This window comes from Nannospalax galili, unplaced genomic scaffold (assembly GCF_000622305.1).
Source record: "Nannospalax galili isolate Female #2095 unplaced genomic scaffold, S.galili_v1.0 scaffold734, whole genome shotgun sequence".
Lineage (NCBI taxonomy): Eukaryota > Metazoa > Chordata > Mammalia > Rodentia > Spalacidae > Nannospalax > Nannospalax galili.
In genome coordinates this window covers 5,103,644-5,119,232 of record NW_008337073.1, presented here as the reverse complement: position 1 = coordinate 5,119,232, position 15,589 = coordinate 5,103,644, and the positions used below count along the sequence as shown (strand labels likewise).

Below are 15,589 nucleotides of genomic sequence, written 5' to 3'. Positions count from 1 at the left end.
CATAATGCATAAAGCAGGGCCTTGGAAGTCTGGCCCCATATTTGTAAGCAAATAGTTGGTATTTCTTGTGGGCTTCTATATTAAGCTCAAGTGTTGTTGATCCTGTGGTAATGACTTAGCAAAACAACTTGCAAAGTGAGTATGGAAATGATCATAGAAAATGTTGGCATCTGTTTCATACAGATTTTACCACTCACAGGAATGCAAAAAAAAAAAAAAAAAGCCCACCCAAATTATAATGCTAAAACTATATCTAAAATAACTGTTCTAATTGTCAACAGATTCTAAATAAACTAGAAAGAGAACGAGGGCTGGAAGAAGCTCAGAAACAACTCTTGCATGTGAAAGTATTATTTGATGAAAAGAAGAAATGCAAGTGGATGTAAGCACTCTGGGGCCTGGCTTAATCTGGCAAAGTTCTTCAGACGACTTGGGAGCAAAATGGCTACTTAAGCTACTCTTTGTCGTGAATTTCTTAAGTTTGCACATAGGTTCCACTTTGAGCTCTATCTTTTAAGAGACCAAGGCACGTGCACAGCTTTTAGAAAGCATATCAACCACTGTGCCTGTGGGTATACCATGGGAACCTTTCTGTAAATAGAGTTAAAGTGGTTGTTGCAAACAGCCTCCTTGTTTACAGAGAATACAGGGCCAGTAAGCAAGTGTCAGTATTGTAACTACAGTCCCCACTCAAGCACAATGATATCTAAGTGGCTTTGTTGGAAACTACAGCTTTGTAGCACTTGTGACTACACTGCACTTCACAGAAAAGGGATACAACAATGCTCAAAACAAAATGTGAAATGAGTCATTTGGAAACAAGGTGGGGGTTTTAGGGCAACCTTGAGGATCTGCAGCACTGGAACATTCCCCAGTAGTTCTTGGAAAGGCTGAAGGCAGAATTTGGTAGTGTGTATACACTTAGCATTTGTGAGTGTGTGTGTTTAAACCAAAAACTAACAGTGTTGCAACATTGTTGAAAGGGCTCGTGTTTGTCAGTGGTTGCCAGCTGCACTCATCAGCTCACCTCCATTTCATCAAGGAGCTCTAAAGCAAGGAGAGTGAGTGGGTTTAATTGAAATGCAACAGCATTTTTTTTCCAGACATTGTCCTGATGTGTGTTTCTTTTTTACCTTTACATGTATCTGGTAGTGGACATGTTGGTTGGGTATTGTAGGAAGAGCTCATTGCTATACTTCTGTTTGATCAGAACTGTCTGTGAAAGTGTAAGTCACTCCTGTAATCCTACATTTCTATGCTAGTGTCTCCTTGCTTTAGATTTCTGGTGAACCCTGTGGTTATAAATACTTGTGTGTGGTTTAAAAAAAAAAGATACACTTTACATTTCATCAAATTGTTGTTCACATTGGAGTATTATATATAAATATATATATATTTGAGGCCCAAGGCCTAGAAAATATTAGTACAACTTGGTATCTTAGTCTTACTATGTACTTTCTGAAAGTATTCCTTACAGGAGAAAGAATTTAAAATACCCATTTTATTCATACCTTTTTTTTTTTTTCCAAAGAATTCCCATATCCAGTTATACTGTAGTCTTTTTTATTGCTGATTTTTTTATTCCTGAATTTTTGCTGCTCATGACCAATTTTAATACCACTGTGTTTTCCTTCTAGTAAACAGAAGTAAAAAGTGTAATTGGCAACTCTCAAGCTTTCCTCATGGCAGGCACCTTTAACCCTTGGTGCTCCAAATCACCAATCTACAAAGGAATTTTTTTTCAATTAGTAATAAAACATTAAGCACACATTCCTTAAAACCATTTACCAATACTGTATGGACCATCTAGAACAAAATGTGAATTTGTCTTGGTAAATACAAACAAACCTTTTTTGCTCCTTAATAGCTGATAAAAGTATAAGAGAGGTAACATCTCAACTGTTCAGTTACTGCCCTGGATAGGCACCTTCCCAATCCTGTCACTTGTGGCTTCTGTCTGTCCAATGGACACAAGTCAAAACTACTACCAAATAGTTTACTTTTAAATAGAAAGGTGAGAGGTCTGGTCCCCATCTAAAGCTGCTACAGTCTTCAAAGAGGTGAAGGCATTCATAAGAGAACAGTTGGAGGAGAGTTGAAGGCCAAGGGTAGGAGAGTTGCCCAAAAGACTTTCCCTTCTCTGGGTACAGAAAACTCAAAGGTTCAGCCACAGCTTTTTCTGAGTATTACTAAATGCTACACAAGGTGTCCCTGTCCAGCTCTCTGACATTAGTCCTGTGTGGAGAGTTACTGCCTCTTCCAGGAGTTAGGAACTTTGGGCAAGTCACTTACCTCTTTGTGCCTCAATTTCTGTATAATATTTCTAACCTACCTCACTGAGGTGGTATGAAGATTCACTAATGTATGTAGCGTGTTTGTCAATCCTCCAGTGAAAAGCACTATCTAGATAACATTTTGAATCACATTAGCCAAATGCAGAGAATGGCCAAATTAGATGTGTGCTGAAGACAATCAGTCACTGGGTCTATATTAAACAGCAACTAGAGAAACAAATGGCAAACAATATCTATTTTCAAGTTTCTTTGCATATTTTTTGGTGCAAAACAATTCATTTATAAACTTTTTTTTCTAACACTAGTGTCTACAGCAGCATTTAAAGATTACTTCTGTTACCTTTTCCGTATTAGGATTTAAAGTCTATTTCTTACTGTATACCTGATTGAAGCTGTTCTTGGAGATAAATGTTTTAAATGTCTATATCCAAAAAATAAACATTTTGATGTAACTGTGGACTGTTTGTCTTTTTATTATTTCCAATTTTCTAGTTATAATAGGTTTTTTATTCTAAGTGGCTCCATGGAAATTAACTTTCAGGAACATGGTGTTATTGTACAGTCTATAAAAAAGCAGCTCCATTAAGTAAACATAGGTCCTTGCTAAATGATGCTAAGGGCTTCTCAATTATGTTCCTGTCTTCAACTATCCACCTGGACTTTTGACTGTGAAGACTTCTGTATAATGAACAATCCATTGACTCTGGCAGACTTGAGCTTTGCTTTGTTGACATGAAATTATTCCAGCAGAATTCCTCTAAAAGATGCTACATCAAGAAGTTTCCAAATGTGCACAATGAAAAACAAAGTAAATACAACATAATTACTTGGTTAGATCCTAAGCAGTGGGAAACAAAACTAAATACCAGCAACACTTCCAGAGACCCCACTGGCTTCGCGTTTTACCATCAACAACCCCTTTTAAAAAACAGCCATAGGATTTAATTTCCTACAAATTCCAACTCAGTGGAGCCAAAAGAAGTGACACTATATTACATATATAGTATATAATTACTGAAATTAAACACAAAGCGATATCGATACAAAAATATTTATTAAGTTCTTTATAAATTAAGTGCACAGCTTTTAGAAAAGGTAAAGGCCTCCATAACGAACACACACACACACACATACATATATACTTAGATACTTGTAAGTTTTATGCTCGTTAAAATGGTCTTTTCCCAAAAACTTGAGGTTTATAATTTTTGAATATAGGAAACCAGACATTTACTGATCTTGTTACTGCCAAGCAAGTATCTCAAAGATTAGGAAAAAGGAATTCAAGATGGGCCTATTTCAGGCAAAATGACAGAAAAATTCAGAACAGTAAAAATTAATATAAAAACTTGATTCCTTTTATTTTTTTACATTTTCAAAGGATTGCCAATACATATTCTAATTAGCTCTGAAAATCTTTTAATGCTTCATTAGTATAGTCCTAAATTCTGGTACTCATGCAGTACAGCATGTAGCTGGTACCCTTTTGTGAGGCAGCTCATGGATTTTGGCAAACAGTAATAAAGTACCTCAATGCTACATGTTAAACTTCATGCTTTATCAAGTCTCTGACTTCACCCCTTTTGCTATAGTTGCCTTTCCTGCAACATCAATCTCCAGGAGTTCCAAGTTCCTCTAGCTGTTTCCTTTGTGTTGTTTCTAGTTCTTCCAGTCTTTTTCGAAGTAGAGAGAGTTCCCTTTGATGCTGTTCCTCCTTTAAAAATGGCACAGAAAAGCACAGTAAAAGAAACTGTTAGAAAAACTTGGAAAGTCACTGCCATCTGCCTTTCTTACACAGGCCTGCAACAATGTCCATTTTAGCAGTCTAAAACATAGCAGCATGGGTGAAATGACTATTCCTGTGTCTCTCCTGCCTCTGGCTCTAGCCTTAAGCAAAACCCACAGTCTATTCTTTCCTAGGTGTAAAATTCACTAGGGAGCAAATTAGAAAATGCTAAGGCAGGGCACAGGTATACAGATGATAGATGGCGACTTTCAAACAAAGACTGGAGTTTAATGGCAGTTTCTTAAAAACAAAGCACCTTGTCTAAGACTTATCCAGTGACAAATCTTCTGTGCCTATACTGTAAAACATAATTACTTAATAATAGTCCACGGCTTGTGAATACCATCCAATTTGATTCCTTCAATATCGCAGGGGTCTTATAGAGCAGAAAGAGCCTAGGTTTTGGAATCTAACCAATTTAGGTTTAAAGAAGCTTAACTCTCATTTATTCAGCTATGAACTTAAGTAAGTTACCTCTCACTGCCCTGACTCAGTTTCCTCATCTATGAATTAGGAATAGTAATAATACCTGCTCTCAAACCATTTTTGATTGGTATTAAAATAGTATGTTGAGCTGGGCATGGTGGCACATGCATTTAATCCCAGCATTCAGGAGGCAGAGGTAGGCGGATCTCTGTGAGCACAAGGCCAACCTGATCTACATAGTAAATAAATAGATGATAATAAATAAATAAATAAATAAATAAATAAAATAGTATGTTGAAAATGCAGTGTGTTGTATGAGTAAATTCTTGATAGGTTATTCAAAGACTCATTAATTCTGTTACTGACCTATTGCTAAATATGAGATTTTACTCCTAAGATATCTGTATCTCCATCACTAAGGGATAAGAGTAAATTTAAATTTACTTCTCAGAAACTGCTCTTAAATGGAAATAAGTTTTAGTTCTTTAAAGTGGTTTAAATTTTTTTTTTGACTTTTTCCTAAAATAAATGCTTATACCTGCAAATGAGGAGGAAAGGAAAGTTCCATGCCAGGAACCATGGCTGATGACTGAAAGCTAGAAGGATTGATAGATGCTGTTGGAGGCATGTTAGGGACCAAAATCAGACTTCGAAATTCATTATGTCTTCTCTGTATATCCTTTAGTCGTTTTTGAAGCCTTGTATAGTCTTCAAATGGAACATTTTGTCTTAAAAAGAAAAGGTATTTCTGTTCTTTAGTAATCATACCCAATTACAGAACAGTATGATTCAGAGAATATAATTTTTAATTGAGAGAAAGATTTCTAAATTATCAATCATACACACACACATACCCCACACCACACACACACACCCCACACCATACACATACATACACACACACACACACCCCAATCCATACGGATGAAAATCTACTTACCTAGAAAAATAAAGGGGAAAATGACATCACACTACCCTACCATTGTAGCTGAAGTTGGTATGGAATTGACTAGCCCAGCATGGCTTCACACCTCAGGTGTTGGGAATACAGTTGTTGAACACCATGCCTAGCTATTACATCTTAATCACATGTGATTATTAGCTTTGTGGATTATCAGTTAATTATAGTTTTATTTGTCAGTTAATCAAAGACTAAATATATTTTGGCACTTTTACTTTAATTTCCACTCTGAATCCAGAAACTAAAAGGTGATTCTAAACCACAAAAGTGCCTCATCTTACAGAAATAAAAAATTAAATGTTGGGTTAATGAATCTGCCATTTTTCTACATGAAATGTAGTCAAATATAGAGAGTTCCATATAATTCAATCTTATTTTGAACATGTAAATGTGATACTGATATAATTTAAAAAGTACAAATTTGGCCTCTGGTTCCTAACACATAGCTCCTCTTAGAATCTCAGAAATGAAAAGCAACTTTCGTACAAGTAATAAGATAATTAGTGGCTGAAGGACCCTATAAAATTTTAGAATGGAGCAAGTCACCAGAAAGGCCATGACATCATCACAAATTTAGAATTTTGATCCCCACCCTACCTCCACTTCTGGAAAGGGGGAGAACTGAAGGTTGAGTTGATCATCAGTGACCAATAATGTAATCAAACATGCCTATGTAACAAGGTTGTCATAAAACCCAAAAGGAAGGGCTGGTGCCGAGTAAGGTGGAGAGCAACTGAAGATAACACACTACATTGACCTGTCACCTCCACATGCACATGCACACACAGCATGCACACAAAACAAACAAAAAAACCCAAAGGACTATTTTAAGGAGCATTAGGTTTGCCAAATACATAGAGAAGCCTGGAGGGTGGTATTTGTTCAGGGCATAAACATTTCCTCATGGCTTTTACTTTATACTCGTCCATTTGGCTGCTCATCTATATCTACTGTAGTATCTTTTAAAAGAATTGGTAAGTAAAACTAGGGTGTGTACCTCAGTTTTGTGAGTCACTCTAGCAAAATAATGGAACCACGCTGAGGGTCATGAGAACCCTAATTTACAGTCTGTTGCTCAAAGGTACAGGTCATAAGCTGGGCTTTGTGACTAACATCTAGAGTGAAAGCAGTCTTGGACGGACCCTGTGGCAGTGTCAGTACTGAATTACAGGACACTCAGCCGGTGTACATTAGAGAACTGGCACTTGGTTTGTAGGGAAAACCTCCATACATCTGAGATCAAAATGTTGTGTTGATTGTGTGAGAAAAGAAAAAGCACTCTTGTTTTTTGTAATCCCTTATATGGTAGGTAATCAAAGGTGAAGCTACCAAACTTTAAGAAAAAAAAAAATCCAACTGGGGGGTGTGGGGGGAGGCTGGAGAAATGGCTCAGTGGCTAATAGCACTGGCTGCTCTTGCAAAGGACCAGGGTTTAGCTCCCAGCATCCACAAGGGCAGCTAACAACTGTCTGTAACTCCAGTTCCAGGGGATCCAATACCCTCTTTCTGTCCTCTGTGGGTACTGCACCACATGGGTGCACTTACGTACATGCAGGCAATATACCTGTACAAAAATAAAAATAAATAAGAAAAAAAATAACTTTGCAAGCTTTTACAAATCATATTCGTGGACATACTTTCCCAATAATTAGTCATAAGAATAATCAAATATCCAATATAGTATCAAAATCATTCAAAGGTGATCTGTGCTAGAGCTGCTCAGTCTTAAATGGATATTTCGACATTAAAAGTTATGAAAGAGTTGAATGTGTTTTATATTATGTGTTTGAATGTATGCAATTGTAGCCATGTCATGCAATGCCTGAAGAGGCCAGAAGAGGGCACTGAATTTCCTGGAACTGGAGTTATGGAAGTTAGCTGTCATGTTGGTGCTGGGAACCAAACCCAGGTCCTCTGCAAAAGCAGCCAGTACTCTTTAGCAGTTTAAGCATCTCTCTAGCCCCTTGAATGTGGTTTTAGAATAAAACTGATGACTTCCTATTTTAAGACAGATTATAAAGTTGGCAAGAATTCCCCATTGCAGAAATCTCTTAAGTGTTCTAAAAAACAACCGTTTACATTTTGTTCAAGAACACCAGTGCCCATCATAAAACACTGATGCATGATACAGGTAATTTTCATTACAGGAAAGTCTAATTCTTGATTAAATTTTCTAAGGCTACTACTAATTAACAATTCAAAAAGTTTTTTTATTACCTTAATTCAAATGGGTCATATAATGCCACTATCACCAACTTAATAGGGTAAATCTCTGCTCAAGAACAGTTATGATATTATCAGCTGTGTTCAAATGCACTTGCAAAACTAGAAGCTGAAGCCCAGTATTATTTTTCTATATTAGGAAACTCAAGACTAATATAAGATTCAAAGTTTTGTAGTCACAATGTTCAGACCTATGCAAATAGTCACAATTTTCTTACCTTAACAAGACATCATACCACTCCTAGATACCAAAACCAATGACTGGCCTTTTTGTTAAGCTCAACCATACTACAAAATACCTGGCATATGATAATCTTTTTGATTTGAGGGAATATTAAGTTAGAAAGAAAAAAATAAAAGTTAATGCATTAGGAGCTATCAAATAGTTTTAGAAATCTTGTAAATACTTTACAGGGAGGAGGAAAAAGGGTCTTTATTATACAGACATGGATGGCCTAGAATTTCTATGTAGACCAAGCTGGCCTCAAACTTACAGGGATCCACTTGCTTCTACCTCCCAAGTGCTGGGATTAAAGGAGTATACCAGGGTGGGAGAGATGGCTCAACAGTTAAGAGCACTGGCTACTCTTGCAGAGGAGCCAGGTTTGATTCTCAGCACTCACATGGTGGCTAACAACTGTCTGTAACTCCAGTTCCAGGGGATCCAAAGCCCTCTTTCGGCCTCCATGGACATTACACAACACAGGCACACTTACATACAGCCAATACACTCATACATATAAAATTTAAAAAATGAATAAAAAAAATACTTTTTTCAAAAAAGAATACACCAGTATGCTGGGCCATAAATATATGAAAGTAAAACAAAGTATGTAACACTTGGAAACCAAGTTCTGGGACTGGAGAGATGGCTCAGTAGTTAAGAGCACTTATTGCTCTTGTAGAGGACCTGGGTTGGGTTCCCAATACCAATATGGTTGCTTACAACTGCCTGTAACTCCAGTTCCAGGCGATTTGATATCCTCTTCCGGCATCTATGGGCTCCTGCCACACATGTGCACAGAAATTCATGCAGGTACACACATTATTAAAAAATACACATTATTAAAAAATAAGTAAATTTTTAAAAAGTTTTAAAAGAAACTAAGTTCTATATTACACAAACACATTACCTATTTAAAACCTGGTTTTCTGTCTCCAATTCTTCTTTCTTTGCTTCCAAGACTTCTACTTTCTCTTGCAGTCTCTTCAATTTGTTTTCATGAAGAGCTTTTCTCTAGAAAAAGAAAGATTAATATGAATAAGTATGTTAAAACAATTTCCTATTGGAACAAAACTATGGTAAATATTTAAGGCCTTTTTATTATGTTTATTTAGAGAGTGATGTTTTCAGTGACTACTAGGAATAAAGATTAGTCTACATGGCTCTTACTGAAAACTACAAAGACAATAAACTATAGATCTATCTCATATTCACAACATGACAAATAGTCTTATGAATGCCAAATCAGAAAATTAGTATCAATCAAATTATTGTAAATAAAAAAAATCTAGAAAGGGAAGGAATCAAATTTTACTGAGTATGCCTGTCATCTACAAAGGAAAGCATGAGCTCTTCACTATCTCTGGTGATACATATTTAAAAGATATGAAGTAGGGGCTGGAGAGACGGCTCAGTGGTTAAGAACACTGGCTGTTCTTGCAGAAGACCCGGGTTCAAATCCCAGTACCCACATGGCAGCTAACAACTGTCTGTAACTCCAGTTCCAGGGGATCAGACAGCCTCTTCTGTCCTCCATGGGCATTGCACAACATGGGTGCACTTACCTACATGTAGGCAATACATGTATACACATAAAATAAAAATATAAAAAATTAAAAAAGATATGAAGTAAAACAAAATTAAAAGCCTTTTTGTAGGTGATAAAATACTACCAAGGCAAAAAAATGAAAGGACCAGAAAGATAAGATGGCATTTACATCTCAATTTAAAAGAAGGCCTTTCTAAGTATTAAGAGGAAAATAAATTTAATTTTACAGTACAGAAAGAAAAAGTTGGGGGTTGAAGAGATGGCTCAGTGGTTAAGAGCACTGGCTGCTCTTGCAGAAGACCCTGCTTCAATTCCCAGCACTCTCAAGGCTGTTAACAACCATCCATAACTCCAGTTCCAGGGAGTCCAACACCCTCTTCTGATGTCCGTGGGCAGTGCATGACATGGGTGCACTTTACATACATGCAGGCAATACACGCGATACACAAAAAATAAAAATAAAACATTAAAAAAAGTTTCCACGAGAAAGCACAAAGCAAATGCTGCCATGACTGCCTCAAAGGTCAAGAACACGGCCATGACAGAGTATCCCTACCTTTCCCTCTTCTAACCATGAGCCCTCCATCTTCTGAAAGGGTAACCAACTCATTTATTTCCAAAGCTATAGTTCTGGATACCTTTGAATTTCACAAATGGAAATAGCTTTTTGCAAATGACTTGTTCTTTCACTCAACATGCTGTGAGAATACTCATTATTACTCGAAGGCATGGCTCATTCATTGCTGCATACTGCTCTCCACTTTGGACTACTGCAAAACTCATTATCTTCACCCAGTCCACTACCCATGGTCATTGAGGTTACTTCCAGTTGTGACAGAACTAGAAATAGCAGCATTCCAGAAGTAACTGCTATGGCTATCCTTAGCCTTTCTGCTGCAGGCCAGGCAGGGCAAAATTGTAAAACCCTGTCTCGAACAAAAACAAACAAATCCACGTATTTTTATGCTTGTTGATAGATTTGTTTATGTTTTATGCATATACAATCATGTTATCTATGAATGACAACATAGATATTTCCTCCTCTTCAGGCATTCATTTCTTTTTAAAAAATATTTTATTATTCTTATTTTATGTGTATGAGTATATTATCTGCATGTAAGTGTACCAGTGTTGTGCAGTGCCCACGGAGGTTGGAAGAGGAGGTCAGCTCCCCTGAAACTGGTGTTAGCTGGTTATTGACCATTGTTAGCTGCTATGTGGGTGTTGGGAATCAAACTTGGGTCCTCTGCAAGAGCAATCAGTGCTCTTAACTGCTGAGCCATCTCTCCAGCCTCCAGCCCCTACATAACATTAGAACCTCCAGGAACATAATGAAAATAATGAATAAATGTTAATGGTGGGTCTACTTGGATGAATGGAGGAAACATTTAATATTTAATCAGTAAGTATGAGTTAACTGCAGGATTTTTTTTGTAAATACCAATTATCAGATTGAAAATTTCCCCATATTACTAATTTGGTAATATGTTTTATTATGAAAAATACTGGATTTTCTCAAAAATTTTCTGTGTCCAATAAGATGAAAATATTCTTTCTTTGTTGTAAGGACACTGAATGATACTGATCCATTTTGCACATTAACTGGCCTTTAGTCCTAGAATGAACCTTAAATTCTCGAGACATATTATCATTTTAGTGTATCACTACATTTAGTTTGCAAATATTTACAATTTTCTTATCTGTTTAATAATGTAGTTTTTTTCTTACAATGATTGTGGCAGGTTTGAACCTCCTAAAAATTTATGAAATGTTCTTTTCACTTTCTATTACCTGGCAGAGTGCAAGGCTAATATTATTCCTTCCTTAATTATTTAGAAGAAGTTACCAACGAAGCCAAATGAAAAATTTTCTTTTTGGAAGGTTTTAATAAAAATTCCATTTCCTTATCTTTAATAGATATAAGACTCCAGATTTCTTAATTACTCTCATATTGGCTTTATTAAGATGTTCTTCAAGGAATGTATTAATTTCATCTAAAGTGCTTAATCAGCACAAGCATTTCTTATAATATCCTTAAATTTTACTATTGTTACAGTATGTTGTGATAGCCCTTTCATTAATGATACTCATTTGTGCTTATCTAGTCAACTGTCTGAGTTGTCCGAAAATAAGTCTTGCTACAGCATAACCAATTTTATCTTTTTAAATGTAATATTTCCATTTCAGCTTTCCACATTTGCTGAGTTTCACTGATTTCCCTTATCCAAGTGATTATTTATTAAATCTGTTTGTTAAAGGTTTAGGTACTGTGTTTTTAGTTCTAAACTTGCTTTGTAAAAATGCTATTCCTTTTTCTGGTGCAATCTCACACTTTTATTTCTAAGCATATGCAACATGTTACTTTAAAATCTATTTCTGATTACTTGGATCCCCCTCTGGAGGTGTTTATATTTGTTATTTCTCTTGGGTTTTGATGTCAGTTATTTCCTCATTATACTTGTTTTTTGTATTGTTTTACATTTGCATGTGTGTAAAGACCAGAGGAGAACATGTGGAAGCTGACACTCCCAGAAATCAAACTCAGGTAGTTAGGCTTGGCAGCAAGTACCTTTATACACTACACACTAAGCCATCTCACTGGCCCTGTTTGGAGCCCTTTTTTTCTATTTTTTGAATTTTATTTCTTACAGCAATTTAGGTTTACAGAAAAGCTAAACAAAAAATAGGTAATTTCCATATACTGCCTCATCCACTTGGCTTACTTTATTAACATTTTGCTTTGTTAGGTACATTACTTAAAATTGATGAACCAATATTGATATATTTTTATAACTAAAGTTTATAGTTTATATCAGGATTTATTCAGTGTACTGCATACTTCTATGGGTTTTGTACCAGATGTATACTATCCTATGTTCATCCATTACAGTATCATACAGCACAGTTTTATTGTCCTAAAACTTCCCTCTGCTCTATCTACCTAGTCATTCTTTCCTCCATCCTCAATCTCTAGTAAGCACTTATCTTTTCACTATCTTCATATGTTAGCCTTGTCTAAATTATATTTGGAATCAAAACTTCTTTCACCTAGCAATATGCATTTAAGGTTCTTCCATATCTTTGTATACGTTGAGGACTCACATCTTTGTATTGCTGATATTATACTGTGTGGATGCACCAGTTTTATCCATTTACCTACTAAAGGATGTGCTGGCTGTTTTAAAGTACCGGCATAAAGCAAGTATAAGTGGTTTTGTTTCAATTCTTCAAAATGAAAATTTTAAAATGATTTGAGTAAATACCTTGGAATGTGAGGGCTGGGTCACTCACACACACACACACACACACACACACACACACACACACACAGGGGGGGAGGGGGTAAGGCATAGATGAGTGTTTTGCCCTTGCAAGTCAGAGGCATTGTATCCCCTGGAGCTGGAGTCAGAGGTGGTTGTGAGCTGCCTACTGTCGGTGCTTGGAAACAAACTTGGGTTCTTTGAAATAATAGTTATCTATTTCTCCAGCCTTCATCCACAAATCTTAATTGAGGGACTGGAGAGATGGCTCAGAGGTTAAGAGTATGGCTTCTCTTCCAGAGGACCAGGTTCAATTCTCATCACCCACATGGCAGCTAACAACTGTCCCTAACTCCAGTTCCAGGAGATCTGATGATGCCTTCATCTGACATGGGTACACTTCCAGATGTGCAAGCAATACACTCATACACACAAATTTTTTTTAAAAAAAAGCATTATTATCAGTGTACAGGATACTGTGAACTTCCTCAAGATACAGTTTATGTGCAGTGGTACCCTCATCCATCATTATAAAAGCAAACAACTATTTACTAAGTACTGTTTTGCCAGGTGAGCACACACACACACACACACACACACACACACACACACACACACACACCCCTGTCCATGCACAGGGGTTGGCTGACAAAAAGATTCAATGAATGCCTTTAGCTCCATCATTACCATCCCCCCCACTCCCCTGACTCTTATTACCATGACTAAACCATATTCTGATTTTTCTTCAAATTTGCCTGGAAAACTCTGACCTTGGTTAAATACGATTCTCTTACATATTGTATGCCTGGACTCATGAAACTGAATATAGGTGACATACACACATAAATGATGTGATTGCTACCACTGTAATCTAATAACCACTAGTTTCAAATGGACCCCAGTGGTCTCTAAAAATCCTACTAAATTTCCTCAATCTAGTCACTTTTCCAATTTCCTGTTATTCTTTTGTATCTGTTTTTCCTCCAATCTCATCTTCATGCTATAAGATGACCTTTTTTCCCCCACTAAAATAATGAAGGAATATGGGGAAGATTAACACATCTCCACTCATCCACCAATTTTTAAAATGTACAGTTATTCATTATCTTTTTCCAGTTGTGAAAGATATATCATTTCCTATCTGTTATTTGTTCCACTAAGATTCATAGGTTAAAATCCTTGTCCCCATGAAGATAGGGACTTTTGAGGCATGATTCTCTTATGAAGAAATAACTTCAATACCAGGATTAGTGACCCAGTATAAAAATAAACAGGCCCAAGGAAGGCCTTCTCCCCTTCACTATGTAAGAACACAGCTAGAAGTTGCCATCTATGAACCAGAAAGTAGGCCCTCACCAGACACATCATCTGCCAAGGCATGGATACTGAACTTCCCTGCCTTTCCAACAGTCAACAAATTTTTATTTCTGCATGAACTATCAGCATCTTTGTTACAGCACACTCAAAAGAGAATAAGATACTATCCCTTCCCCTCTAAACTCAGCCTCATGCTCATCTGCCTAATAAAGGGTATCATCATTCCTATAACTGTCCCTGTGGCACTGAAATAGTCTACAATTTCATCCTCCTTAAAAAACATCTATAATCCTCCTGGGCTAGAAATGCCATTTCTCTCCTCTTTTCCCCAACCAAACTCCTTAGACAAGCTAATTTTCCTAAATAACTAAATTTTCCTGACTCTAATTGTGTCTTACTATACCATGGAAACAACCCTTGTGAAGGTCACCAACAATTACCACAAAGCAAAATCTATTTTTGGTTTTCATATAGTAGCGTATGACCATACCTATCAATATAACTTGAATCAAAGGTGATGCTTTGGGAGGTGTTTTTTTCCTTTGGCATCTAGTACTTCTTTGTTGCTTCTACCATACTGCTCAGTACTTTTGTCTCCACAACTTCTAAATTTCAGAATTCCTTAAAGTTCAATTCTCAGATTTGTTCTACTGCTTTAAATACACTTTCTATGTTGATGATTCCCAGCTTTTTATTTATCTAATCCAACCTACCTCTAGTCAGATTCATGAATTCAACTAATTTAAGATCTTCGCATAGAAGTCTAATAGGTATGTGTATTTATCAGTGACACATTACTATAACAAAATACCCAAGGCAATTAACTTATAAAGAGAAAAGTTCTGTTTTGGTTCATAGTCTTTTAAGTTCCAGTCTAAGATCAGGTATCCCCCATTGCTTTGGGTCTCTGGTGAGGTTCTAGTATAACACCATGGCAGGAGGATTTAATGGAACAAATGATTTACAGGAATGAAAAGAAAGCAGAGAGACTGGGATCCCACATCCCTTTCAAAGGTATGTCTTTAATGACCAAGAATCTCCCATGAGGTTTTACCTCCTAAAGGCCCATTGAACAACAAACATTGCTTGCCTGAGAACAGACTTTTTTAGCACATCAACTCTTGCAGGACAATGAGCAAGTAACTGCATTTCAAAAACTTAATGTTCAAAATGCATGGTTATTTTACTCTCAAGTTTGTTCATTCCATAATTTTCCCAATGTTAGTAAGTAACTATTTCAACCAGAAGATCAGTCTAAAATCCATCTTCTTGGATTTATCTCTCATACTCTAAAACCATTACAAAGCTGTAAACAGACTTTTTTAGCACATCAACTCGTGCAGGACAATGAGCAAGTAACTGCATTTCAAAAACTTAATGTTCAAAATGCATGGTTATTTTACTCTCAAGTTTGTTCATTCCATAATTTTCCCAATGTTAGTAAGTAACTATTTCAACCAGAAGATCAGTCTAAAATCCATCTTCTTGGATTTATCTCTCATACTCTAAAACCATTACAAAGCTGTCTTTTTTTTTTACAGTTGAATTAT

General features: G+C 36.4%; 2 protein-coding genes across 5 annotated transcripts in view; one reads left to right on the top strand and one right to left on the bottom strand.

Annotated features, from left to right (window-relative positions):
* Window positions 1–2,714, top strand: part of Plxnc1 (plexin C1) — a 162,803-nt gene extending 160,089 nt beyond the window's left edge. The window contains exon 31 of the mRNA XM_008832087.3: window positions 282–2,714. Within this exon, the coding sequence (XP_008830309.1) occupies window positions 282–386 (105 nt within the window). The 3' untranslated portion in view covers window positions 387–2,714. The remainder of the gene's footprint in view (window positions 1–281) is intronic.
* A 1,078-nt stretch (window positions 2,715–3,792) lies between these two features.
* Cep83 (centrosomal protein 83) overlaps window positions 3,793–15,589 on the bottom strand; it is a 132,018-nt gene continuing 120,221 nt past the window's right edge. For all 4 annotated transcript variants that reach the window (XM_029563096.1, XM_008832085.2, XM_029563097.1 and 1 more), the window contains 3 exons: window positions 8,824–8,927; window positions 5,045–5,234; window positions 3,793–4,008 (listed from right to left, as the gene is read on the bottom strand). In XM_029563096.1, coding sequence (XP_029418956.1) covers window positions 3,904–4,008; window positions 5,045–5,234; window positions 8,824–8,927 — 399 coding nt within the window. In that variant the 3' untranslated portion in view covers window positions 3,793–3,903. The remainder of the gene's footprint in view (window positions 4,009–5,044; window positions 5,235–8,823; window positions 8,928–15,589) is intronic.